A 27,138-nucleotide genomic window follows, 5' to 3' on the forward strand; every position below is an offset into this window, starting at 1 on the left:
GATACAGAAGTGGGGATGGATGGGTGATGGTGGTGATGACCCTAAGGGACGATGGTGTCACAGGATGAGGATTACGGGGTAGAGGATGATAGTGATGGTGATAGTTTGGTATTTTTTGTTTTGTTTTGCTTGTTTGAGACAGGATCATTCTCTCACACAGACTGCAGGCTGCCTAGGAACTTACTGTATAGCCCAAGCTGGTATTGAACTTGCCAACAGTCTTCCTGCCTTACCTGCCTCAGTGCTGGGACCACAGGTGTGAGCCACCATACCTGCTTGTGATGTGTTTCTTGATAGACGCTCCCTTTCCATCCGCAAATTGTCTCCTCGACCTTAGAGAAGAAAGCCTTTCCCGTCTCGCCCCTGCCTTCTCCAGGGCACCCTGCGTGGTGCTCAGGAGCCTCACTGGCGCTGCCTGGTCTCTGTTTCAGGATATTGACTGGGTGCAGACAGAGAAGCACGTGTTTGAGCAGGCATCCAGCAACCCCTTCCTGGTTGGCTTACACTCCTGTTTCCAGACAACGAGCCGGTAAGTAGGAATGGGTTTCCTGAGGTTCTGCTGCTTTCTGATACGGACCCCCAAGAAGCCATGCTGAACTGCAGCCCCAGGTGTCCCCCACAGGCCTTTTCCGACCGCAAGTGTGGGTTCTTTCTAGGTCATCATACTTATTTTGTGGTTCCCATTAGTTGGTGTTATATTCAGTAGACTTCACGCATCCGAGTTTATGTGACACCTTTCATGGGACCTTCTCGAAGGTATCCTACCAAGTGCAGGTCGTAGGTCCGACGCGGGTGCCGGAGCAATCACAGATATCCTGTGCTGCTGCTGCTGCTCGCTGAGCAGAGACATACATTAATTAGCACTAAAGGCATCACTTCTAAGTTTTACTATATATGCTGAAATTCTACTGCTTTAAAGATATTTGAACTCCCGTGGCCTAAGAACAAAGCCGTACATTGTGAAGAATCCAGGGACTAACGTGTTTATCCACCATGTCCCTACAACTGTCCCCCACTTGGTCTGTCGTTAGCAGGACTCGTGGGGGCTTTGCATCCCCTGCTCAAGGCAAGGATTTATTGAACCCTAAGGGTAAGAACTGGCAAAGCTGAGCCAAATGTGACACTCAGAAAACGGAGGCAGGAGGATTATGAGTTTGAGGCCAGCCTGAGTTAAATAATAAAATCCGATCTAAAAACCAGCTGGGCAAAGGGAAAACGGTGCTTGAGGCAAATCCCAGAAGAAGCTAGACACAGATCTCAGAACATTGTCCCCAGCCCTCCGGCAGTGAGCCGTCTTGTTGTTTTATCAGACTGGTTATTAAGGCTAAATGTCCTGATCTACAAGTGTTCAGCAGCCGTTCTTCTCATGCACTGTGAGCTCGAGACTGGGAAAGCCAGCTGTGCCCAGCCCCCCAGCCCTGGGGATGGGTGTTCACTGATTCCCATCTCCTCCACTCTGGGAAGGACCTCTCTGCTTTGCTTGTTCTGTGTTTTCACATGTGACATAGAAACACACTAAGGAATACACTCACAGATACTGCTTAGCTAGGTCAGCACAGTTAATATAAAATCATAAGCTGAAACCTCGCTGTGTGCATTTGGCACAGTGAGCCGTGCTGCCTACATAGGGCACTTTTTGTTTGTGTGTTTTTGTTTTTCGAGACAGCGTTTCTCTGTAGCTTTGGAGTCTGTCTTAGAACTCGCTCTGTAGACCAGGCTGGCCTCATACTCAGAGAGATCTGCCTGCCTCTGCCTCCCGAGTGCTGGGATTAAAGGCATGCGCTACCACCGCCCGGCCATAGGGCACATTTTGTAGGGACCAATTTGTAGTTCAAGTTCCCCAGCTTTGGCCTTTGGTGTGATTCTATCTGAGAAGCCCTGAACTGAACGGGCCTTTTTCCTTGTGACTGATGGCATTCCTGTCACCTCTTGGAGATGCTGTTGTCATCCTTTCCTGCTTCTCACTCCTGAATGTGTCTGAGATTCTCTCCTTTCTCCTGCTTGAAGCCTGGCTACGGCTGCCTCAGGATGCCCAGTCCCCAGGACTCCCCACACTGTTACTTCCATGGAACTAAGCCATGCATGGGAAGCTCTAGTCTGGGATCTTTCTCCTGACCGGGGCAGCTCTGATTACTTCGTAGTCACCACTGGGAGGAAATCCAGGTTTCCTGTGCATGGGAGAAAGGACATTGTGCCCAGGCCCCATCTCCACACTCCATAGTCATCCCCTGCCCTTGCCTCATAGAGTCCTTTCTCCCTGTTCCTTCCCCGCCCCCGAGCCAGAGCCACCAAAAAGGCTCAGCAGTCAATGGTCTCCTTTGTGCACCCCGATGGCCCTGTCTCCACACTGCCCTGGCCCTGACCACGTCTCTTATGAGTAGGAACAAGCCTGAGGGAAGGCAGACCAGCCCGGCCCAGCCTTGGCGCCCCCAAGGGGTGAGACCGCAAAGAACTGGTATGGTCTAGCCAGCATTTGCAGGGATCAGGAGTCCCAGCAGGTCCACCCAGGTCACCTCAGTGCAGAAAGAGATGCCGGGACGATGGCCATGCAGCAGCTTCAGCACCCACAGCGGCAAGGCCTGGTCCCGGGAGTAAGGCCCGTGCACCGCTGTCAAGTCTCTCTGCCCGTGTTTCTCTGTACTGGCCCTCTCACTGACCCTGGAAGCATCTGGCTTGGGTTGTTTAGGGTGTTTTCCTTTGGGTCCATCTGCTTTGACCTTCAGCGGATGTGTATGTACGTATGTCTCCCTTTCTGGCTGTGAACTCCCTCAGAGAAGGGCTTGCTATGTGTTTTTATACCTCCAGCATTTGGGTACCTGTCAGTAAACTGGTTGGCCCGAGCGGGGAAGACTTAGGGTAAAATCACATTTCCTGTACAAACATAAAATGTGCACTTACAAATTTCACGATGTGTTGCCAGGTGTGGTGGTGCACACCTTTAACGCCAGCACTCGGGAGGCAGAGGCAGGTGGATCTGTGAGTTCGAGGCCAGCCTGGTCTACAAAGCAAGTTCCAGGACATCCAGGGCTGTTACACAGAAAGACCCTGTCTCATAAAGCAAACAAAACCGAGATTTCATGACTTGTAAGGGCACCAGCAAGATGTCACTGCCAGCTCTGGCGTAATGGCAGCTAGAATGTCAGTGGATTCACGATGGCTCAGAACAGGGTTGACAATGCTCCTTCACTCAACAGACCTAACTTGCAGGTCTAGGAGACGCGTCCTTCGTGTTTCTGTCCATGGAGTCCTTCTCACAGAGTGGCCTCTGTCGCAGGCCACAAACCTCTAGAATCAGGCATTAGAAGGGGGCACCAGCAACACAGTGCCTGGTCCCCTAAAAGATGTCACTTGGGCCTGTCCTGAAGATTTGCTGACAGCAGTCAATCAAGGCCGAAGCCCACCCTTCCTGATTCTTGCTTCCTGCCTTGCGCAAACACTTCATGTGTTTCCTCTGGGAACAAAGCTGGAAGGTTCTGGAAGGTACTTAATGTGGGAAGCCCTTCTCCCAGTTGGTGCTGTGTCTTTTGCACAAGCCAATGGCAGCATTGAGAGCCAGCCCCAAGGAAAGGGAATCCAGCTTCTCCCTCAGTCAGAGATACCCACCACATGTGCTCACGGACCTTGCACAAGGTGAGGCAGAGCTTCCAGGAACAGAAAATCTGGTGCCTGCAGCTGGGTACGGGATACACCCGATGCCTCCTTGCCTTGCCTCGTCCACTTAGTGACCACGGGGTTTATAAAGACATCTCCCAGAAACTCAGCCTGAGGTCTCGCCGAGCCTGTTGCTAGGGGCTGGATGAATGTCAGTGTGTTCTGCATCCCGGCAGATCACACACAACAGGAAACCAATGAAACTCCAGACAGGATGCTCGCGAGCACTCGCTGGCAGCGGTGAGTGGAAATCTAGTAAATAAAAGACAATGGTTTCCACATGTGCCTGGTGATTATAAAAGAGGCCTCTTCAGGCTTGGGGGGATGGAGGGATAAGGATTTCTTTCTTTCCTTCCCCAATCTAGTGGTGCCTACTCCGGTGGGCCTCACGGAAGCCCTGCTCTCATAGGCCAGCTCCTCTTCCAGGATGTGTGTCACGCAGGATACGAGGATGGAGCATTTTTAACACTAAGCATCTGTGTATGAGGAACCATACCCCATGGCTCTATGTTTTTTTTCCCCAACAGTAACCAGAATTAAAATTTTGCCACAAAACCTCTTAAAAACAGGGAAATCCTTTCAGCTGGCACTGTTTCAGGAAAAATGGCAACCGAAAAAGCCTCCTTTTAAACCCTTTGGTATGTGCCCCCAGTTTGAGTGTGGCCTGGGGACAGGGATGCAGGCTGCCTCTGGAATATCTATTGCTGGCTACAGACTTGCTCGAGACAGAGAATAGATTTTGTGTGTGTGTGTGTGTTTGTTTTGTTTTGTTTTGTTTTGTTTTTCAAGACAGGGTTTCTCTGTGTAAGGGTCCTACCTGTCCTGGAACTCACTCTGTAGACCAAGCTGGACTCAAACTCACAGAGATCTGCCTGCCTCTGTCTTCCGAGTGCTGGGATTAAAGGAGTGCACCACCACCGCCCGGCTGAGAGTAGGTTTAACATGTGCAGAGTCTTAGGTTCAGTCCTGAGCACCAAAAGAAAAAGTTTCTTGGCCTGCTGTGGAGTTCTTTGTTTTTTCTGTTTTTTTTATTATTATCACTGTTGTGTGTGGGAGGAGGGGTGTGCCAGCCTGTCTGGAAGTCAGAGGACAATTCTATAGAGTTGTTTCTTTCCGTTTACCTTTATGTGGGTTGTGGGGTTCAAACTCAGGTCACCAGGCTTGCTCTGCAAGCCTCTTGCCGCAGCCCTGGCAGCCCTGCTCTCACTTTTAAGAAAGGACAGACCTGCTCACTGTTTGTTCTTGCAGAAGCCCCCCAAAGGTATCTTGTTTTAGATACTTAAGGAAACTCGCCTGCCTAAAGTCACTTATGGGTATTAAATACCACTTGATCCTTTGTGTGTATTTAAGGAGAATGATAAAATCTGCCACAGTACGAAAGCAAGAGAGAGATTCTTCTCTTAGGAGAACAGGAAGTAATCCCCCTGGAGTAGTTCCTAGATGTATTAGGAGGCGGGGGCCCAGAGATTGGCATCCAGACTAGGACATAGGGGTGAAGAAGGTTCCTATGTGTCCACAGGTATGACTGGGAAGGAGTAAGCAAGAGAGCCCACTGGGTGTGGGAGATAGAGCAGATGAGGTCGTTGTGATAAGAACCAGGAAGTGACAGTGGGCAGGGCGCACCAGGTCCAACCCTCGAAACCACTTCCTCCTGCAAGTTGGAGGGACTGTGGCCTTAAGAGTTTCGGCAGGGCCCACACTGCTGTGAACTGGGCAAGCATCAATCAGAGGCCGTGGGAGGAAGGGAGGAGGGCAGGTGACTCAGGCTCTGTCAGGCTCCTGTGTGCTGTCGTCAGACCGGAGCCCAGAATAGAAAGAACGAGTGTTGAGTGGCAGCTGTGGAGCTGAGCGTGGGAGCCACGTCAGCCTTGATGCCGAGAGCGTAGCATCGCAAGCCCTGAAATGAAATGGTTCTAGGACAGCCTTCATGCCGAGAGCGTAACATCGCAAACCCTAAAATGGTTCTAGGACAGCCTTCATGCCGACAGCGTAACATCGCAAACCCTGAAATGAAATGGTTCTAGGACAGCCTTCATGCCGACAGCGTAACATCGCAAGCCCTGAAATGAAATGGTTCTAGGACAGCCTTCATGCCGACAGCGTAACATCTCAAACCCTGAAATGGTTCTAGGGCAGCCCCAGCAGCCCCTTACTGTAGAACACAGCCAGGCCACTAGGCAGGCCTGGGTCTAGGGCAGATGAATCACGACTCACTCAGATGTACAAGTTCCAGGGGTGTTTTTGTTCAGTGTTGGCTCTCTCTGCCATCTTGAGAACACGGGGTAGCTTATCATGACTCATCATGAAGCCCCAGGCAGCAGAGGGACCTTGGGACCCTGTGATATCGCATGTGTCCACTGAATGACAACACAGAGGTGTTTCTGTCATTAGGGCATGCCCTCCACAGTCTATGAGAGAGATTAGCTGTCTGCTCCCAGCTAGGAAGTGACAGGTTGCTTTGGGGTGTATTGCTGGGGGATGGAGGTGAGGCCAGTGGCCTTAACTGACAGACCTAAAGGTGATTGTGCCACCTGGGGTGGTTATGAGATTGCAGTGTGCTTCTCTCTCCATTCAGAGCTGAACAACTTCTTGCAGTGTTTCGCCTTACCCTGGGGACAGTGCCAGGCTTCGCTTCTGTTAATGTGACTCTCAGGGTCAGCCCTGAAAGTCGATTTCTCTCCCTCCCCCCACATAGTCTTACTGTGAAGCATAGGCTGTACCTGGAACTTTCTGTTCTCCTGCCTCCGTCTGCTGAGTGTTAGGTTCACAAACACACACGTGCTACCCTGCCTAGCATTCAGCTCCTTGTGTTGTGTATTGGTTGGTGCAGAGGGTCAAACCCGCATGCAGAGCAGGTGCTCCACTACTGAGCCACACCCTAGTTCAGATTCATTGTGGGGCGGGGGATGTATGTATGTATATGCTGGTAGGCGTGCAGCGCGCACGTGCGTGTGTGTGTGTGTGTGTGTGTGTGTGTAAAGGCCAGAGTTGACTCCCAGTGTCTTCCTCAGCCACGCCCCCTACTTTATGTTATTTTGAGTGGCAGACACTGCCTCCCCCACAGGGCTGATGTCTCATCTCCCCCAGGCTACTGATGCTAGCTGGACTCTCCTTCCGGGTGAATGGTCGGCACTGTCCTCTTCCTTGCCAGGGATAGAATACTAAGATGTTACAATGCCAGCAACAAGCATCAGTCACATGCCATCAGAAAAACAACTGAGAAAGACAGACAGAAAGGGGTGAGAGGCCAGGCGGTGGTGGCGCACGCCTTTCATCCCAGCGCTCAGGAGGCAGAAGCAGGTGGATCTCTGTTAGTTTGAGGTCTACAAGAGTGAGTTCAAGCACAGGCTCCAAAGCTACACAGAGAGACCCTGTCTCAAAAAACAAAAACAAGTAAGAAAGAAAGGGGGTGAGAGGTGCTCACCGAACCCTTAATAACCATCAGGCAGATGTGCCCTTGTGTGAGACTGGAAGGGACAATAGCGAGCTCCACCCTAAGCTCCCAGGAGAACGGCGGCGGTGGGCAAGTTGTTAGAGACAAGGAACCATCCCTCTAATCCTAGACCCGGCCGCCTGAAGTCCTGCAGGTCACCAGCAGATGGTAGAATGTTCTAGAGACACTAAGAGGGCAGTGTGGGCAAGAAGAGGAACCAGTGAACGGCTCGGAAAGGTGGTTATATCTTGTCAGGATATTGACATCTATTTCTGTTTTCCTGTCAAGAGAACATTATGGGCTGGGGAGATGGCTCAGCAGTTAAAGCCGCACAGGCCAAGAGGACTGAAGTTTGGACCCCCAAAACCCATGTAAATGCTGGGTGACTGGGGCTTTTCACCTGCAATTCCAATTCAAGTCTCGGCCGAAGCGAGCTGGCTAGCAACAGGAGCAGTATCAGTCAGTGAAATCTGGGTTTGACTGAGAGACCCAACAGGAGCAGTATCAATCGGTGAAATCTGGGTTTGACTGAGAGTCCCTACCTTAGTGAATAAGGTGGAAGAGGAATAGAGGAAGACATCCAACATCAATCTAAGATCTCTAAACACACATGTGTCCACACATATGCAAGCATGTGTACACATGTATAAACACACCACACATGGATACACATAAAAAAGAGTCCCCCGCAAAAGAAAAAGAATGCATATTACCTTGGAAGGTCACCAGTTCTGAAGATGGCCAACTTTTACTCCCTGGGGCCTCCTGAAATGAATTGTGTCACCTAAACACTGCTAAAATGGTCCTGATGCTAGGCTGTCCCTGGGTGCTCAGAGATTGCCATGTCCTGATGCTAGGCTGTCTCTGGGTGCTCAGAGATAGCCATGTCTGGTGTTAGTCTCCACGTCCCTCTCTTCCTTGTTCTCTGTGACACCGTCTGGATTCTGGGCTGACCTCTCCACATCCCTCTTCCCCTTGCCATTGCTCTGTCACCTGCATGGCTTATCTGTTGGGAACAGAGGCAGGACCTTGAAATGAGGTCCCCATGAATAGACTGTCTGATATCAGGACTGTGTAATCTTTGGTGCCCATGTCTCTCTCCATATAGTCAGGAAAATGACAGAATTTACCTCGTAGTTTTGGGAACAAATGGTTTCTCTATAGAGTGTGGGCCCTCAAAACTTTTGTATCATTGTTCCTATTTATACCAAGAGTTAGCAGCCTTTTTCAAATGACTAATCAGCGTAGCAGTGTCTTGACAGCAGCGATGTGATCTGGGGAACTTGTCATTAGACACGTGTGTTCCTGACTGTCATCGCCTATACAGGCTAGGCTATGACATCACTTGGTGGCAGCTGTGGTTCATGACTGATTTCACTTTCTCGGCCATATAGTCAGCACAAAAGCCACAGACAAATGTTAAGAAATTGCACAGCGGGACGTGGTGTGTGTACTTGTAATCCCAGCAGTCTGGAGGCAGAGACAGATCAAAAGTTCAAGACTTCCCTGGGCTACTTTAAGCCCCTCCCCACCGCCAGGAAAGAGGGAGGGAAGGAGAGAGGGAGGGAGGGAGGGAAGGAAGGAAGAAAATGTGCATGGTTGTGTTCAAATAAAACACAAGGCAGTAAACAGCCAGCCAGGTACTTCTCGATTGTCCCCACATTGCCTTGTGCCGTCAGTTTTTCTCTCTTGACCAAGTCAGGGCTGGGTGCTTAGGTTGCTGGGGATCAGGGGAAGTGGTCCTCACAGGGTCCCGTCTGGGTTGTCTCCTGGTGAGGGAACAGTGGGCTTGACCACTAGCTACAACTCTGCAACTTTCTCTGGCCCGGGGTCTGGGCGCTCACTGCTTCTCTTTATGTTCTTTCTCCATCTGCTTGTGCGGATGGATCCATTTCTACTGGATGTTAGTAACTTTTGCACATTTTGCTAAGAATAAGTGACAACATCCACCATTTGAGCCATTACTTGCTTCCTTCCTACAGTGGTGTGGCCTTAAAAGCGTTAGGGATCTGACTGTAGAGTGTTGAGGGCAGTGCCTATCCCAATACGTCTCCCTTGGGGTTTTGGTATGGCTGTGTGACCAAAGGGACTGTGGGCAGTGCCAGGTGCCTGTGTGCAGGCGTTGACCCCAACCTGGCTGAGAAACATAGCCGTGGCCCAAGACAGCATCTGAGGCTGAGGAACTTGGTGCAGGGAGTACCTGCCAGGTGCAGAGCTAACTGCGGGAGCAGATAGGACCCTGTGTTGTCAGGGCCACAAACACCCAGACCAACCCAAGTCGCCTACGGGGCAGTCCATATGGTACTCCTGGGGATTTCTGCTGTGAAAAAAATGTTGAGAACAATACCAAGGTTTTGTCTGTAAAACCCTCCCCTCCAAAGTCCTTAGTTTCACAGCTGCTTTTATGACAGAAACAGGAAGAAGGGGACGGGGAGGCAGCAGGATGGCTTATTGGTTAAGGCATCTGCTCACCCCTGACAGCCTGGCTAGGTAGAGGGAAAGAACCGACCCCCGATCCTCACATGCATATTGTGACAGTACACCCCGCCAAATAGATGAAAGAAAGTAAGGCATTGTGTACACCTGTAATCTCAGCACTAAGAAGCCCAAGGCAGGAGGAAAGAGAGCGGCTTGGCCTGTGTTGTGAGTTCCTCGATAGGGAGTGAAGGAAGAGAGACACAGCCCCGATACAGAGACAGAAATCTACCATGTGTAGAAATCCACCATGGCCTCTCTTGACAGAGATTCTGCCTTTCCGCTTTTTGGGGGGCTGAACATCCTCCAGGCTAGGATGTGTGCCTGTGTTTCTTGGAAGTGACCTAAGTTTCTCCCTATTATGGGACGCCATTATCACCAAGTGGTAGAAGTGTTGGCACCTGAGGAAAGGGCTCGGCCCCTCCCTGATGGCAGGACCCGTTACGTTTGCGATTCCTGGTAGGGGGAGAAGATTCATGCTTTGCTTTGTAGTCGTCCAGAGAGTCTGGAGGAGATCCCTCCGACTAGTTTTGAGATGTTAGGTGTCTTGCGGAGTCTGACAAGCGTCATGGGACCCACCTCCCAAGGTGCCATGGTGGTTATGAGAGTTGACACGTGGAAGCATTTGAATGCTTCTTCGTGGCTCAGGGCTGCGTGCCCTGCTTGTCTGCACCAGGGAGGCTGCCTCTCTCAGGGCTAGAGCACAAACACCTTTGCCTTTATGGACAGCAACAGAAAAGCTGCCGCAGTTGGTGTGCACTGGTTCTGCCGTGTGCATTGGGTTCTTCTCTCAGCCGCAGTGTCACAAGTCCCTGTGGGGAGCGTCTGTCTGTGCCGAACGTGTGCTGGCACATGTGGTGGTGGGGTGGAGCTATGACTCCACACACGCTAGGCAACACACTACTGCTGAACTGCACCCCAGGTCAGATTCTGATTTCCCTTGCCTTTTTTCCCTAACAATACAAGGTAATAATTTGCATGGTTTTCTCATTGTGTTGAGGGTTTGAGCAGTGCAGACCTGATTTACACTGTAGCATAGCTTCTTCCGTTTTACATGCAAGGCTTGAGCAGCAATGGTTTTGCCATTGAAGAGGGTCATGCAGCCAGTTCTCCAGGAACACCAAGAGCCAGCTATACACGTAATCAGTATGATGATGTTTCAGTAAAACTTTACTTTCAGAGTAGACTGCAGCAGGCCTGTGGATCCCCAGGGGCAAAGCAAGGGGTTTCGTAGAAGATGGAGAAGCCTTCTTCCATAGAGCCTGGAATATTGAATACTATTGGAGGAAGGTGGTGTCCTCAGCCCTAACACAAGCATACTAGATTTTCTTTGGAACCAGGACATCTGGGGCTGACTTAGGGGAACTATATATATATATATATATATATCCTCATCTGGTGCTGGGGTCTTTTGTTCTGATTTCCACATATTAGGAATTGTTTTTCATATAAGTATGTAATTTGAAATTTGGCAAGTGGTTTATCGCCGGTTAACTTGCTATGTTGGTTTTTCCATCTTCCCTGGCTTCTTGCCCAAGCTTTGGAGGCCAAATGCAGGCATCTGCCCACAGCAGAGTCACAGTTAGCCAGCGAGGTTCATTCAGTCCAGTGTGTGCTGAGAGCTCCTACAGGAGCCAGGAGGTGAAGGGTTTGCTTGTTCCTTCCAACACTGGCTCCCACCCTCTGCTGGTGGGCCTCCAAACCGTGAGCCGCAGACTGCAGATAAACAGTCCAGGCAAATGTGAGCTGCCAGCCCAGATGTCCCCAAGGTGCCCTCAGCGGGGCATCTCGGGAAATTATTGTGAATTGGATTTTGAAAATTAAGTCTTATTAAATGCAGCAAAGATCTCATTAGTGAAAGAAAACACATGGCCAGTGTTAGGAGACGTGAGGGCCGTGTGCTGGATCCTGACCTCTGCCTGACCCCTGCTGCCCTTCCTCTTACCTGCAGCCCCCAGCGGCCAGGCTGCACCCCTGAGTCAAGCCCATTCTTGTCCGGCTGCTGGCAGATCCGTTCAGCTCAGCCTGGCTTCTCCTCACTCTCCTCCCTGATCCACGCTGACCCCCTCTCACCAGGTAGACAGGTGTCTCTGTGGTTCCTGGCCCTGTCCTTTTACACGTTCCTGAGGTCCATCCACATGCAGAGACTAGAGCAGCCAACCCCTAATCCATGTCCCCTGATATGTGTCCACACCTGCCCTGTCGGTCCCCTTAGTCCATCTGAGCCAGACTTGTCCCACCTCCAGGACGGCCCCCAGCTCTTTGCTCCTCTGCTCCTTCTTTGGTCACCTGCTCACCCATCCCTAACCCCAGGGCCCCTGCCACTATCTCTGCCTTTGTGTGCGTGTGCGCACAAACATGCGTGCACCCTAAAACAGACCTAGCACCATTGGGAACACAGAGACAAAATGATAAGCAAACGAATGCCTAAGTCTCTTTCTTCTTCTGTGAAAACAGTGTCCTACCTTAGTATCATGTGATAAACTCACATCCAACATGGTCTGAACCCATGCCTCATGCCTCACCAATCGAAATGCCAAACTCAGCCTCAGCTTTCCTTTCACCCTGGGTTTTTTTCTGCTGACCTCCCTAAGCTCTCGGGTGGCCCGCACCCCCTAGTTGTAGGTACTTAGGAATCACTCTGAGAGGCAGCAGGCTAGCACCCTGTGGAGACTCCACTCTGGCCACCTTGCTGGTGCCTTTGACGAGAATGAACCTAGCTCGTGCTTCAGGGCAGTTTTGGTCCCTGATCCTTTGCCCTTCTCTCCTGCCAGGTTGTTCCTGGTCATAGAATATGTCAACGGCGGGGACCTCATGTTCCACATGCAGAGGCAGAGGAAGCTACCAGAAGAGCACGCCAGGTGGGTCCAGATCCACGGAGAGTGTGGCCTGGGGAAACCACCCTCAGGCCAGCAGTGAAAAGAGCAGGGTGGACTTTGCCGTGGTGTAAGGGATTCCGGAACCTCCGGGGAAGCTGGCCCCTCCCAGACCTTGAGCAGAAGCCCCTCGCTCGGGAGAGCAGGCTCTCTGGGCTGTTTTTACATTCGTGACATCTTGGCTTTGTCCTCCTCTCTGTAAGTCCCACATCCCTCAGTGGCAGAGCACAGCAGGTCTCTGCTGGCATCCAGAGAGAATCCACTGGTCCTGCTTCTGGCCTTGGACGGCTGCCATCCAACCCACTGTCCTGGTGCTTCCCCTGCAGCCCGGGCCTTGTAGGAAGGCTGGGGAGATTTAAATTCGGGTGGCCCCTTCTTATCCACCTTAGATCCCCCCTCCATGAAGTCCTGTGCATCATCACCTAGGCTTCCTCCGAGGGAAGTGGGCAGAAGCAGCAACCATTTATTGCCTGTCTGCTTGCCTTTTATAAAACTCATGGTAAAATGCACACAGTATTAATGTTACCATTTCAGAGATTTTAAGTCTATAGGTAGTTCAGAGCCATAAAGCTGACCACACTGCTACGCAGCCGCCACCACCACACACAGAGCCTCTTTATCTCCCACAAAGGAACCTGTACCTGTGAATGCTGACTCCCCAGGCTCCTGATCTCCAGCCCTGGGTACCTCTGTCTGATTCCAGAGTTCTCCCTGAGCAGAATCTCAAGTCACCTGTCTTTCTGTATGTTTGACTTGATATGATGTCTTCGTGATTCACTGTGTAGTCATCTCTTCTGCAGTGGGACGTGCTGCCCTGTCACCTAGACAGGCCTCAGACTTGCAACCATGAGCCAGCCTTTCCCACCCACATGTCCCCTGTCCCCTCTCCCGTCAGCGCTTGCTTCCACATTGTAGCTTTTATGAATAAGGTCGCTGTGGACATAGGTGTTAAATATATGTGTTTAAGGCCCTGCTTCCAATTCTTTTCTTTTTCTTAATTCAGTTTTTTAAATTAGCATACAAAGTAATGGGTTTCGTGATGGCATTTTTCACATATGCATTGTTCTTATTGGTCCTCCTCTGCTATCTCCAGCCCTGGGCACATGTGCATTAGTAAAGGTGTTTAGCGTGTCTTCTTTCTATTTTTCATGATTGTTTGTTCTGGTGCTGGAGACCATACTGATGAAGCTAGGCAGGAGCTTTTCCATCATGTTGCACTCAGCCCCAGTTTCCATGTTCTGAGGACACATTTTTCATTCAGTGAATTCCATACAGTGGTCCACAGGGCTCCAGCTTCCTACGTCCTCACCACTTACTCTGGTTGTGTTGAATAGACATTCTGGTGGCTAGGAGGTAGAATCTCACTATAATTTAAGTTTGCATTTCCCTGGTGACCAGGATGCATTGTGGGGATCTGTGTGTGCCAGCCCCCGGCTGGCTGGCTGCCACGGTCCCTCTGCTGACTACAGAATGCCCCCACCTCAGGTTCTATGCTGCTGAGATCTGTATTGCTCTCAACTTCCTACATGAGAGAGGGATCATCTACCGGGACCTGAAACTGGACAACGTCCTCCTTGATGCTGACGGACACATTAAGCTGACGGACTACGGCATGTGCAAGGTGCCTGCCCCGCCCATCCTCCGCCTTGCCTGTCCGCCCTTGTCATCCCGACTGGGCACAGCTCGGGTGGCCATGCCGAGGCACCCCTGCCCGTGGCCGTTCACTCCTAAGGGGCGCCCCTGCACGTGAGGGTCGCCCTGCTGATAACTGTGTCCCCGCAGGAGGGCCTAGGCCATGCCGAGGCACCCCTGCCTATAACCGTTCACTCCTAAGGGGCGCCCCTGCACGTGAGGGCGCCCCTCTGATAACTGTGTCCCCACAGGAAGGCCTAGGCCCAGGCGACACAACAAGCACTTTCTGTGGAACCCCGAACTACATTGCCCCTGAAATCCTGCGAGGAGAAGAATACGGTGAGTACAGGGGCACATAGGAGGCAAATGTAGGCGGACACCCTACAGAAGTCGCCACCTGCCACCTGGCGATGTTCACCCGGAGCAGGAACCCGCCCGGCCCACCCCTACAAGGGCCCTGTCAACAATAGGCAGGGAGAGCACCATGGCCATGTGGCACCCGGAGACAACACACCACACCCCTTGGTGTCTCCCAGATGCCTGTTACCCCCTTCGTACCTTCTCAAGCCCACTGGGTGACCCTGAACAATGTCCTCTCCCTGACCAGGGTGGGGAGGATGAAAAGGATCTTGAAACAAAGATAAGACAGACCCAGGGTCAGGTCACAGCACCGCAGGTTGACGGCCACTGGCCATGCATATGTAGAAGAATCAAGGTATCCTTGGGAATGGTAGAAGTGCCCCAGTCAGGATCCAAAGCAGAGAGCAATCGATCTGGGAAACCCTGTAGACACAACGGTATACATCTGCTCCTCCTCTTTGAGTGGAAGCCATCATACATATCCATGTGTGGAGATGGGCTGGCATACATGTACAGGTACATATACATCTATGTGGTGGGGAGAATATGTAGCATGCAATAAGTGTGTGCATGTGCATTTGCTAATTGTGCACACAGATTCATTATGTATGAACATATACATGGTATACGTGTGCTTGTGCACACACCCACCTTTGCATGCAAGAGTTTTCCTGTCACGCAGGTGGGATTACAGACATGTGCTATTTATCCCTGACTCATGCTGGTGGCGTCAGTGAAGCCAGTCATAAATACACCTTCCCATAAATGAGTGTGCAGCCGGCAGCGTGTGCGGATCACTGACCGAGAGAATGACTGGGCTCCTAGAAGCTGCTTCAGTTGCAGTTGCTCGGTAACCAGAGAAGGAAAGATGGCAGGGTGGAGCCAGAAACCAGTCTAGAACCAGCCATGGTTCCAACCTGATTCTGTGTATGATGGAGCAGATGTTCAGAGACCGCAGGGATGGCCAGGCTGTCTAGGACAGAGCTGAAAAAAAGAAAAGAAAAAAAAAAGAAAGAAAGAAAAAGTAGTGAAGGCAGAAGGGTCTATAGCAAACTGATTCTTCCGTCAGAGAAGTGCATTCCGGCTGGTTCTATTTGGACAGCACTGGGGATTGAAGGTAGAGCTCTCTCCCACTGAGCTGCGCTCCTCAGTAAGAAGGAGACTTTGTAACCTTAAATGAAAACAAGAAGAAAGCCAGTTATGGTGGCATGCACTCCAGAGCCTGGGGCAGCAGTCACAGTTGAAGGCCAGCGAGATGATAATAATAATATAACAATGATGACTGGAGCAAGGCAGGGTCCGTTCTTGGACCCATTCTGCACGTTTGTGCAGCAAACCCAGCAGAGCCAGAGGGCCAGGTAACAGCCTGGGTAACCCACAGTGAGGTGGAGGAGTCACAGCCGCACACCAGCTCCGCAGTGTCTAAGGAAACAGATGCCCGGGGCAGTAAGCGATCCAACCGCCCGCGAAGATGGATGCTGGCATCCTTTGGCGCATTCACAGTCATGGGCTGGCTGTGTCGGCTTCCCAGCCACCTCCCGCCTAGTGACTGCCCGCTTTTCCCCAGGGTTCAGCGTGGACTGGTGGGCGCTGGGCGTCCTCATGTTTGAGATGATGGCTGGGCGCTCTCCCTTCGATATCATCACGGACAACCCTGACATGAACACTGAAGATTACCTTTTCCAAGGTTGGTGGCCTCCTTGCCTCTGCATGTTCTTTCTTCCCTTCTCAAAGGTGGATGGAAGGCACTGCCCAGGCTGGTGCCTCAGCACTAGAACAAGCCGTACAGAGCCGCTCCTCTGGCGGAGAATGTGAGGTGACCATAGTTCACCATCAGTCACCCAGAGGGAGAATGCTCTGATGTAGCCAGAACCCCTTCTGCCCAGCCAGGTTCACTCCCTGTAGCCCCTGGCAGCCACACCCCCATGCCCCACATTCCCCCCCCCCAACACACACACACCTTACTCCTGACCAGAGTTAATGGCCATTAGTTTGCCCCTCAGGGCTGTCCCTCAGCGCCCTCTGGTGACCGGTGTGCAGAGGCCTCCACGTGCCTAGGACCAAAAGGCAGTGTGTGAGGAGCTGTTGGTTCACACGTATGTGCCATGTGTGCCACCAGGAGGTTCCTAGAAGGACCCAGAAGGCGTCTGGAACAAGAAGGGTTTCCGCGGCTACAAGTCCGAGCTCTGGCTTAAAAATGGGTTTCAAGCTAGGTGTGGGTCGCATGGCCTTATAATCCCAGCTACTTAAGGCGTAGCAAGAAAATCAGGAGTTCAAAGCCAGCAGGATTTATGGCAAGATTCTGCCACCACCCCCCCCCCCCAAAAAAAAGCGAACAGTGTTTAGGAGTCCTGTAGGCTTCCGGGAAGAGTGAACACTGCCAGGGGGTCATCTCACTTGGGTTCTATCCACACAGTGATCCTGGAAAAGCCAATCCGGATCCCCCGCTTTCTGTCCGTCAAGGCCTCACACGTCCTGAAAGGGTTTTTAAATAAGGTATGCTCTGGCTGTGGTGACAGAATACCCTCTTGGGAGAGCGGGTGGTGACAGAGTTCCCCTACTGAAGCTGTTCTGTGTGGGTTTGGTCCTAGGCGTTGGCACTGGGGCTCTCTGTGTTCAGAGACTTTATTACTTGTTTGTTTATTGTTTCATGTGCATTGATGTTGTGCCATGGGTGTCTGGTCCCCTGGAACTGGCGTTACAGACAGTTGTAAGCTGCCATGTGGGTGCTGGGAATTGAACCCTGGTCCTCTGGAAGAGCAGTCAGTGCTTTTAACCACTGAGAGTCATCTCTCCAACCCCCAAAAGAATGAGAGTCCAAAGTTTGCTTACTCTTCTTTTTTTTTTTTTTCCTTTTTTCTTTAAGACAGGGTTTCTCTCTATAGCCTTGGCTAGAACTGGTAGAACTTTTCCTAGAACTGGCTCTATATACCAGGCTGGCCTTGAACTCACAGAGATCCTCCTGCCTCTGCCTCCTGAATGCTGGGATCAACAGTATGTGCCACCACCGCCCAGTGAGTTTAATTTTTATTGATACTTAGCATAACAAACTAAGAAAGTAACCCTTTGGGGAAGGGATTCCAACAGAGGGACGGTCACACCCAGCTGGACAGGAGAGCAGCTGGAGACAGTGAGCTCCCGTGGGGGGAACTGGGTCATCCTGTTGGGTAGGGGCTGAATCAGGGGTTTTCTTGGGAGTCCTGACTCACCGTTATTTGCACTCTGACCCCTCCCCCCCCCCAGGATCCCAAAGAGAGGCTTGGCTGCCGGCCGCAGACTGGATTTTCTGACATCAAGTCCCATGCCTTCTTCCGCAGCATAGACTGGGACCTGGTAAGCCTCGGGTCCTTGTGCCCATTCCGTGAGATGGGCTGCACTCGTTCGTAGTCAGAGTGGCCCCATGTGCGCTTGGGTGCCTGGTAATGGTGTCTGGGCCCCGAGGGGCACTTTGTTTAGTGTGGTTAGTTTCCCAAAGCTGCCCAAACCCCATCTGCCCTATCACTAGTTACTGGCAGGGTAGCAAGCACAGACTTCAAGGTTCTGAGTTGCGTCCATTCCTGATATTAGGAGAAAGACAAACAAACAAAAAAACTTGTTTCAAAATAAATGATTGGAAAGTTACTAAAACGTCACCTATAAAATATGCCCTTTTAGCCGGGTAGTGGTGGCGCACGCCTTTAATTCCAGCACTCAGGAGGCAGAGGCAGGTGGATCTCTTGTGAGTTTGAGGCCAGCCTGGTCTACAGAGAGAGTTCTAGGACAGTCAGGGTTGTTACACAGAGAAACTCTGTGTCAAAATAATACACCATTTTGAGGGAAAATATAAAAGTTAACCCATTGAGTAAATCTGGAACTTGCCCAGCTGTGGTACATGGACACTCTCCTCCCCAAAACCATCTTGACCTTTTCAGACGGCCTAGCATTTAGCCAGTCACGTGTTTGTTGTTGTTTTTGTTTTCCAAAACAGGGTTTCTCTGTGTAGCCCTGGCTGTCATGGAGCGCGCGCTCTGCCTCTCTCTCTGTCTCTGTCTCTGTCTCTCTCTCTCTGTCTGTCTCTCTCTCTCTCTAGATTTGCCTGCCTCTGGAATCAAAGGTGTATGCTACCACCACCCGGTACAACCAGTCACTCTCTATTTACAGGACTGTTTGTCTAGCGTACTGTGAGGAACAGGGAGGGACCAGGCTGCAGAGGCAACAGGTGCTCAGGACAGGCGATGCCTCCAACCCATATCTCTTCTAGAGCCACACAACCAGAATCTCTCGTTCACTCCCTTGTTTGGGTGTAAATATCTATTCGGTGCATTGACGTGTTTTAACATTGGGGTGTGTCTGTGTGTGTATGTCTGTGTGTGTGTGTGCATCTGTGTCTGTCTGTCTGTCTGTGTGTGTGTGTTTATGTGGGTGTGGGTATTTGTGTGTCTCTGTGTCTGTGTCTGTCTGTGTGTGTCTCTGTGTGTGTGTGTGTATGTGTGTGTTTATATGGGTGTGGGTATGTGTGTCTGTGTGTGTGTGTATCTGTGTATCTGTGTGTCTCTATTTGTGGGTGTGTCTCTGGGTGTGTGTGTGTGTGTGTGTGTGTGTGCATCTGTGTCTGTCTATCTGTGTGTGTGTTTATGTGGGTGTGGGTATGTGTGTGTCTCTGTGTGTGTCTGTGTCTGTGTCTCTGTGTGTGTGTGTGTGTGTCTGTGTGTGTGTGTTTATGTGGGTGTGGGTATGTGTGTGTGTGTGTGTCTGTGTGTGTGTGTTTATGTGGGTGTGGGTATGTGTGTGTCTGTGTGTCTGTGTGTGTGTGTGTGTCTCTGTGTGTGTCTCTGTGTGTGTGTTTATGTGGGTGTGGGTATGTGTGTGTCTCTGTGTGTGTCTGTGTGTCTGTGTATGTGTTTGTGTGTTTATGTGTGTGTGTGTGTGTCATATGGAGGTCAGAGAACAACTTTTGAGAGTCAGTTCTCTCCTCCCACGATACAGGTCTAGGGACAAACTGAGGCTGTTTTTGGCATCAAGCGCCATTATCTGCTGAACCATCTCACTCGCCCTTGGTACTTAAGAACCAATTCTGTCAGCTTTTAATTTCACTTTCTATCTCTGGCTGCATCAGAGGGAAGCCGTGGGTTTCTTTCTAACTCAGTTCTTCACGATGCAGCCCAACTTGGCCCAGGCCACGTAGTGGCAAATGTTACCCACAGGCTCACTGCCTGCCCAGTCTTTGAAACCTGTCACCCCCCACTCTGATACGGAGTCGTGTATTGACCAGGCAGGTCTATGAGTGGGGTACAGGGAGAATCCTGCATCTCTCCTAACCACCCTCCCTCCGCCTTGCTCCTCCTCTGAGCCTGCCTCACCAGGGTCCACCCCTTCTGAGCCTGTAGAATCTGAGTTCTTCCTCTGGCCCTGGCCCTGGCCCTGGCCCTGGCCTCCCATGTGGCATCAGTAGCAGCCAGGCCCTCGTCTCCAATCACCGTTGTCTCACCATAAGTGAGTGGATATGATATAAATAGTGTCTCATTTCAGCCCAGCTGCCTCTATGCCAACCAGCCAAGTGGTTCTGAGCAGCAAGAGGGGAGGGACGGAGGAGGTCTCCCCCTGCCTCGTGCACATGGCTCAGTGGTTCTTAGCACATCTTGTGGGCTGGAGCCTTGTCGCAGAGCCTCTCCACCCCAGCCCAGCGGACTTGTGCCGTGGGTCGTCACGTCTATCCTTCCGTGGCCATAGCCAACTGTGCTCTGTCTTGCGATTCGATTCACAACTCTGCCTTGAAAGGAGGCGCATCCAGGAGGTGGCCTCACATTCTGGCACGCTCTGCTCAGTGAAGCATCTTCAAGGGATTATCTTTGTCGTGGTGATAAACATGTTACATGCCTTCACGGTTGTCTGGTGTTGCATTGCACAGATGAACCACGTATTTGTCCACTCACCCACTGGTGGTCACGTGGGTGGGACCCACCTTCTGGTTCTTAGATTGTTGAGCGGCCTACGTAGCCTGTCTGTTGGGACTCTTGGCTAGTTTTCTTGGGGATCTTCCTCTAGATGAGCCAGGCTTATTTTTGGGGTAAGGTCCCTGTAAGTAGCCTGGTAGACTGGCAGGAGCCAGCCCACTACACCTACCTCCTCCCTGAACTGACACTGTTCCTATGGCACAGTCTGTTCTAAGGTCCCCAGGACCATCCTCCATCCTGAGTGCTATGGGACAGAGGGCATCATTGACAGGCTCAAGTTGTCATAACAGTGGCTGTCCTCACAGACTGGGGAGGGAAGGTTCAACCTGAATCCTGGGTTTCTGCTTCAGACAAGTTCAGGGGGGTAGTCTTGATGAATGTAAGTGGGTAGAGATACAAATGAGACCCTCAGCTGGGCGGTGGTGGTACACGCCTTTAATCCCAGCACTTGGGAGGCAAAGGCAGGCAGATCTCTGTGAGTTCGAGGCCAGCCGGGTCTATAAGAGCTAGTTCTAGGACCGCTAGGGCTGTTACATAGAGAAACCCTATCTCAGAGAGAGAGAGAGAGAGAGAGAGAGAGAGAGAGAGAGAGAGAGAGAGAGAGAGAGAGAGAGAGAGAGAAAGAGAAACCCTCTTCTAGGGACAGAGATACAGCTTTCTGCCTACCCCCGTGGCTGATCTGAGAACTACCGTCTTCATGGCAAACCATTCCTGATAGTGACCTTGCGCTACCAAAACCTTTAAGCCTCTACTCTCTAGATTCACAGCAGCGGCCACCCATCCTAGAGCTTGGTGTTTGGGGTCCTCCCTGGACCGTAGCCGTGGGCTCGTCTCCCATCCCCTCCACTGCTCTGGAGAGAGACAGTGTCACCTGTCAGCCATCTCTAGGGGTACCGGGATGGCCTGTGGGGCCAGTCCTCCTGCCCCACTCTGGGATGTGAGAATAGGAGCATATGCTCCACTGAGCACACAGAGTCCATCACGGGCCATCCGGCACACCCTCCGCTGCCAAGTCTCCACCAGGAGGTTTTGATGGTAAAATGAAGACCGTGGGAAAGTTGTTGGACACAGTCCCAGGCAGGGCTGTGACTGGTCAGTAGATTGGTTCTGAGAGAAATGAGTCTGTACAGCAACGTCTTGACTCCCTTTGGAAACTTGGCTAGGGCTACTTACCACAAGGGTCTGTCCACAGACCCTCCGTGTCTGGTGCTCGCTCAGACAGGGTTTGACAGCACATCGGATCTTTCCAACGGCCGCAGTCCCTGACCCACCATGAACCGGACAGAGTTGAACCAGCCATCTGGGCATTGCTACCCCCTGCCATGAAACCTGCTGTGTTCCGAGTTACTGGCAGGTGCCATGACAGGTCCACCCCGAGGAGTGAGTCAGACTGCGGCTAAAACAAGCTCTCTTGACCTCAGCGAGACCCGACAGGAAGTCGATGGCCTCCTCTCCTGCCCCCTGTCGGGCAAATTAAATGGGCCCGGACCAGTCCGCGGGTAAAGGTGCTCCTCACCAAGTTGACAGCCCGGGTTAGATTTCCGGGATGCATATGATGAAATGGGAGCGTTGTCTCCTGAAAGTCGTCCTCTGACCTTCACGCATGTGCCCTGACCCGTGCAGGCCCACTCACTCACACACAGTTAAATAAATGTAATTTTTTAAAGTTTAAATAATAGGTCCAAGGCTTCTAGGAGAAAGACTCCAGAGAGGGAAGCAAGTAGGATTGTCACAAAACCCTCTGGTTTCCCAGGCAACCTGCCAAAGAAAAAGGAAAGAACCAGTCCTTGGTCGTGGCGTGTGCCTGTGGCCAGGAGAGGAAAGAAAGGAAGATCTAGGGGGACAGGATTAAGGGCCACCCACAAAAGGCCCAGGCACAGGGCTCCAGAGACAAACAGGCAGTTGTGGGAACCACGGCCAGGTGGAGGCATCGGAAATGGGGTCCTCACTGCTGCGAACCCCAGGCACACCTCCGTGCCCTTGAGACTGAAGCCCAGGACCAGCTCCCCTCACTGCCCAGCCTTCAGAAGGCAATGGTGGCAACGCTGTCCTGGCCTTTGGGGCATTTCTTTGCTTGGACACTAAAAGCCAGCATGGCCAGTACCCATCCATGTGCTCTCTGCTAATCTCCCTGCCCACAGCAGTGCTGGGAACTGGCTCCCGTTGTGCCTCACTAGAGGTAGAGAGTCACCTTCCGAACACAAGGACAAACCTCACAGGCTACCCAGTCCCGGGTCCTCTGTTGTCCTAGCAGGCTGGGACCCTCGCTTGCTCTTAGTCTCTTACTCAGCCGTGAATCCAGCCACTCTCCACACCTCCATCCATCTGTCTCACTCGCTCACCCATGTTTGCTGCACACCTCTGTTGGGTAAGGTTTGTTTCTAAGAATACGGAGATGCAACTACAACCCAGACCCTGGTCCCACCTCACAGCCAGCATCAAATAGACTGGTGGAGCGTTAGACATCAGCTCCCATGCCAGCCACATGTGAGGTCAAGTGCAGACTCATACCGTCTCTTCAAGGCCTGCAGCCCTAGCTCAGGCAGGGCTGTGGGGCTCAGAGGACAGAACCATACATTGTTCTGGGACCAGCTGTCACCCGCCTTCCCCTGGAAGAGCCGAATGAACGCAAGGAAAGAAGGCTCTCTCGCGCTGGGCACCGAATGCTCAGAAATACCCTCCCTGTGTAGTTGCCCCTGTGTGGCCCAAGGACCCTGCTTGATGAAGAAGAACAACTATATATTTTAGTTGTTTGGTTTTTGTTTTTCAAGATCGGGTTTCTCTGTGTAGCCCCGGCTGACCGGAAACTCACTCTGTAGACCATGCAGACTTCAAACTCACAGAGATCCGCCCACCTCTGCCTCCAGAGTGCTGGGATTAAAGGTGTGCACCACCATCCAGCTGAACAGCTGTATTATAAATAACCAATCCTGTTGGGCGGTGGTGGCACATGACTTTAATCCCAGCACTCGGGAGGCAGAGGCAGGCTGATCTCTGTGAGGCCAGCCTGGTCTACAAGAGCTAGTTCCAGGACAGGCACCAAAGCTACAGAGAAACCCTGTCTCAAAAAACCAAAAAAAGGGGGTAGGGAGGGGAGGGAGAGAGAGAGAGCGCAAGAGAGCGAGCAAGCAAGCTTCTAGCCACTGGCAGGAACATTGTTTCCCCTGGCACATGTCTCCAGGGCCTGTACATCCATCACTTTTTAAGGAAGTAGACTTTTCCTGGCACTGGATATTTTCTCCTAGATTCTATACTTTGAAGGGGGGGCTGGCATTCAAATGCCAGGCGTGTTGAAAAGCTGAGTTTCCCGTTTCATTCTGTGATTTATGTGCATACAAAGATGTGAAGTGGGCAGAGGGTGCCGACACCCATCTGACCGTGTCACCATCTGACACGCCCTTGTCAATATTCTCAGCTGGAAAAGAAGCAAGCCCTGCCTCCCTTCCAGCCCCAGATCACAGATGACTATGGCCTGGACAACTTTGATACGCAGTTCACCAGTGAGCCCGTGCAGCTGACTCCAGATGACGAGTAAGTCCTGGACAGGACCCTGCAAGGTGCAAAACACCCTGATTTGCACCCCCACATGTCCTGAGTAGCCCAGCTCCATAGGCAGCCTGTGCCCAGACCAGTGCATGGCCTCGTAACTGGGTTCCTGCTTCTGCCGCGTGGGCCGGTGGGAAGGATGGTGCCTGAGGGAGGAACACGGATGCCACCCTTCACCTCCTTCCTGTGCTCCTAGGGACGTCATAAAGAGGATTGACCAGTCTGAGTTTGAAGGCTTTGAGTACATCAACCCGCTTCTGCTGTCTGCTGAGGAGTCCGTGTGAGGCCATGAGCGTCTCCGTTGTGGACACGCCTGTGAATGACCCTGTCACTTTACCCTTAACCACAGCATATGCATGCCAGGCTGGGCACGAGGCTCCGAGCAGCCAAGGAGGGATGCTGGCCACCGAGACCGCAGAGGGGCATCCAGCAGGCACTTCTGGACAGAGCAGTCTCTTGTGTCCAGGCCCCAGAGGCTGGCTTTGTGCTGGAGGAATAGCTTCCTGTGCCCGTGGCAGCCCTACCAGAGGGCAAGACAGTCACGCCATTCTGAAGGTGCACATTTTCCACAGAAACAGAACTCGATGCACTGACCCGCTCCAGGAAAGTTAGCGTGTAATGCCCTGAGGAATAAAATGTACCGATGATGTCGAAGCTTCCTCTGCTGCCTTTTTTCTGAGTGGCACCCACCTGACGTCCCCAGCGCAGCCCCTACATGAGGAGGAGCTGCGTGTTCCGAGCAGGCAGAACGTAGGCAGGGGACGGGCACCCAAGTGCCTGCAGGATTGCACTGCAACGAGAATTGTTACAGATTCGGAACGTTTTTTCTAAATCCCGGTAAGTTCTGTTGTTAATATTTAACATGTATTTTCATACCCAGCGCAGCTAGCCGCGGTAGTCCAAGGCTGCAGTGACATCCTGGCCAGGTTGGTGGCGCTGTTCCCACCAGCCCTGTGGACTCTGATGGGGGAAACTGGATTATAGCGATTCTAAAACATTGCTCACCAAAGCACCAGTAAAACCAAATAAATAGGTAAATAAATAAAAAGGGAAAAAATAATTGAAAACTAAATCTGCAAAAAAAAAAAAATACATTTCTGAAAACACTAGCCAGTGCCTCCAAGATGTCTTGTGTTATACATTAGATTTTTTGGAAAATATTTTTATCACTAATACTCCAGATTAGAAAAATTTAAAGACACGTGTGTGACGGACCCTAGCCTTAATGTGACAGAATACCCATAATCCCATACTCATACTGAGGAAGTGTGACAGCTTCCACAACAGTTGTGCTTGGCCATCCTCCTCCTCAGATTAGAGGCAGTCAGGAGGCCAGCCCGAGGCTTTCTGGAAAGAGGTTAGCTAAGTCCTCAGGTCAGGTGTGTCAGGAGCCATCATTTAAGCACCTTGGTAGTGGGCAGGAGACAGAGATGCCGCACTCCAGTAACGGAGCACCCCAGGTCTCCCCGAGCCAGGCTGACCCAGGTAGCAAACAGGCTACATACCCCCAACCCTGCCAGAGCGAGACCTGGCGTCTCCACGTGAGGCAGGGTGGAGTCCAGTCACGGCTGCTTCATGCACGCCTCGGGGCTGGAGGCCCTGTCGAAAAATCTAAGTCAGAGAAAAGGAAAACTAAGAGGCGCTGTCCGCCATGCTGCCCCGTGGCCACCCACAGCCCTCGCCCCAATACACTCAGGTTTCTCAGGCCTTCGCCATGTCCGGCGCTGAACACATCAGAGCCAACCCAGGTGCTGGGACAGAGCCCCAGGTGCTGGGACAGAGCCCCAGACGGCCCAGGCTTCTGGGTGGCTCTGTAACGCCCATTGAACGTGGACACATTTCAACCAGCACTCCTAGTGTCCATCAGTAAGACTAACCCCCAGCAACTGGCTAAAAAAAAAAAATGCAAACACAGCCTAAGAGCCAATGTTTGGGCCTCCCATGGGTGCCCAGCCCAGCCTGGGGATGTCCAGGTGGCTGGAGCCCCAGTCTGAGGGCTGTGCAGTCACACCCACCTATGAGCCACGCTGCTAAGATGAAGAGCCCACAAGTGGTCCAAGAGCAAACCGGCTCCTGCTAGCTCCTGTCCTCCCAGTGTGCTGCCTAGGGAGAGCAACAACTCCTTTGCCCAAACAGCACAGGGGCCCTTGGTTTGTTAGAAATGGGGGTGTATATTTGGATACTGCCCTATTGCCAAATGACTTGCTGGTTACTGGTTCGGCTGCTCATGTATAAATGTGTGAATAGCATTGTGCCCACCAGAAGGGGAGATTTTTATATATAGTAATTTGTTTTATAAACTAAAGAAAGCAAAGGATGTATTGAAATGTGACTGGGGGGGGGTGGGGTGGGAAATACCCTAACGTTTGCAAACGGCTCCGGGCAAGATAGCGTGTGTCTTTTAAAAAAATGGTTCACGAACACTGGTGACTCTCATGATTGTAAAGCAGTGACCATAACCATGTGGTTTTGTACAATTGATCAGTGGAGCCCATCGCTGGCCAGCGTTCCTTCTGTGGATGCTGTTCTCGCCCTCCACGGCCAAGGTCGTTCGTATTCTTGCACATCTATTAAAGACTTTGATGAAAACACCCTTACTGTTCTTGTGTTCGACGTAGGTTTCTGGGGAAAGTAAAGGGTTTTGCTCCGTCCCCTAGAAGTCCCTTCCTAGAAGACATTTAGGCTCACAACACAAAACAGAACAAGTGTCCCAGATACCCAGTACCACTGTCACCATCCCCCCGAAATGAGTCTGTCCTCACAACTGAAGACTCCCGTTTCTCACCTCTTTCCTCCTGAGGTCCCCACGTCCGACTGTAGCGTCAGACTCCACTGCCGCACATCCCCGACTCCCCCCAGCTCTGTGCTGTCTCTGCAGTTTTACTTTCTCGGGTTATAGCTTTGGGATCGCCGTTACAACAGGGCCAGCCTGACTAGATTAGGAGTGGAAACCGGGAACACACTTTTGGGGTATCTGTAAGGGTGTTTTCAAAGATGGGTGTAAGCCTCGCTGGACCAGGTGAGAAGTGTTCTCCTTAGTAGATGCCATCCAGCCAGTCACATCAGAGCTCCGGGTTGTGTATTCCTACCCGTTCCCTGGGACACACCCCAGGCCCTCCGACTGAGGCCGTCACCATTGGTGCCCCTGGTTCTGGGACCTTTGCCTTAGACTGAGTGAGCTGCCAGCTTCCCAGGATCTCCAACCTACAGGTAGTTGTGGGAGACTCTTCAC

At 51.8% G+C, this 27,138-nt stretch overlaps 1 protein-coding gene across 3 annotated transcripts in view; it reads left to right on the plus strand.

Moving 5' to 3' along the window:
* The window catches only part of Prkcz (protein kinase C zeta), a 110,863-nt gene extending 84,366 nt beyond the window's left edge, over positions 1-26,497 (plus strand). For all 3 annotated transcript variants that reach the window (XM_085690180.2, XM_048416759.3, XM_048416749.3), the window contains 9 exons: positions 432-529; positions 12,334-12,420; positions 13,921-14,056; positions 14,319-14,406; positions 15,995-16,114; positions 16,844-16,923; positions 17,671-17,760; positions 23,776-23,891; positions 24,103-26,497. In XM_085690180.2, the coding sequence (XP_085546306.1) occupies positions 432-529; positions 12,334-12,420; positions 13,921-14,056; positions 14,319-14,406; positions 15,995-16,114; positions 16,844-16,923; positions 17,671-17,760; positions 23,776-23,891; positions 24,103-24,190 (903 nt within the window). In that variant the 3' untranslated portion in view covers positions 24,191-26,497. The remainder of the gene's footprint in view (positions 1-431; positions 530-12,333; positions 12,421-13,920; positions 14,057-14,318; positions 14,407-15,994; positions 16,115-16,843; positions 16,924-17,670; positions 17,761-23,775; positions 23,892-24,102) is intronic.
* Positions 26,498-27,138: the final 641 nt, after the last annotated feature.

Source organism: Myodes glareolus, chromosome 6, assembly GCF_982192425.1.
Source record: "Myodes glareolus chromosome 6, mMyoGla1.1, whole genome shotgun sequence".
Classification (NCBI taxonomy): domain Eukaryota; kingdom Metazoa; phylum Chordata; class Mammalia; order Rodentia; family Cricetidae; genus Myodes; species Myodes glareolus.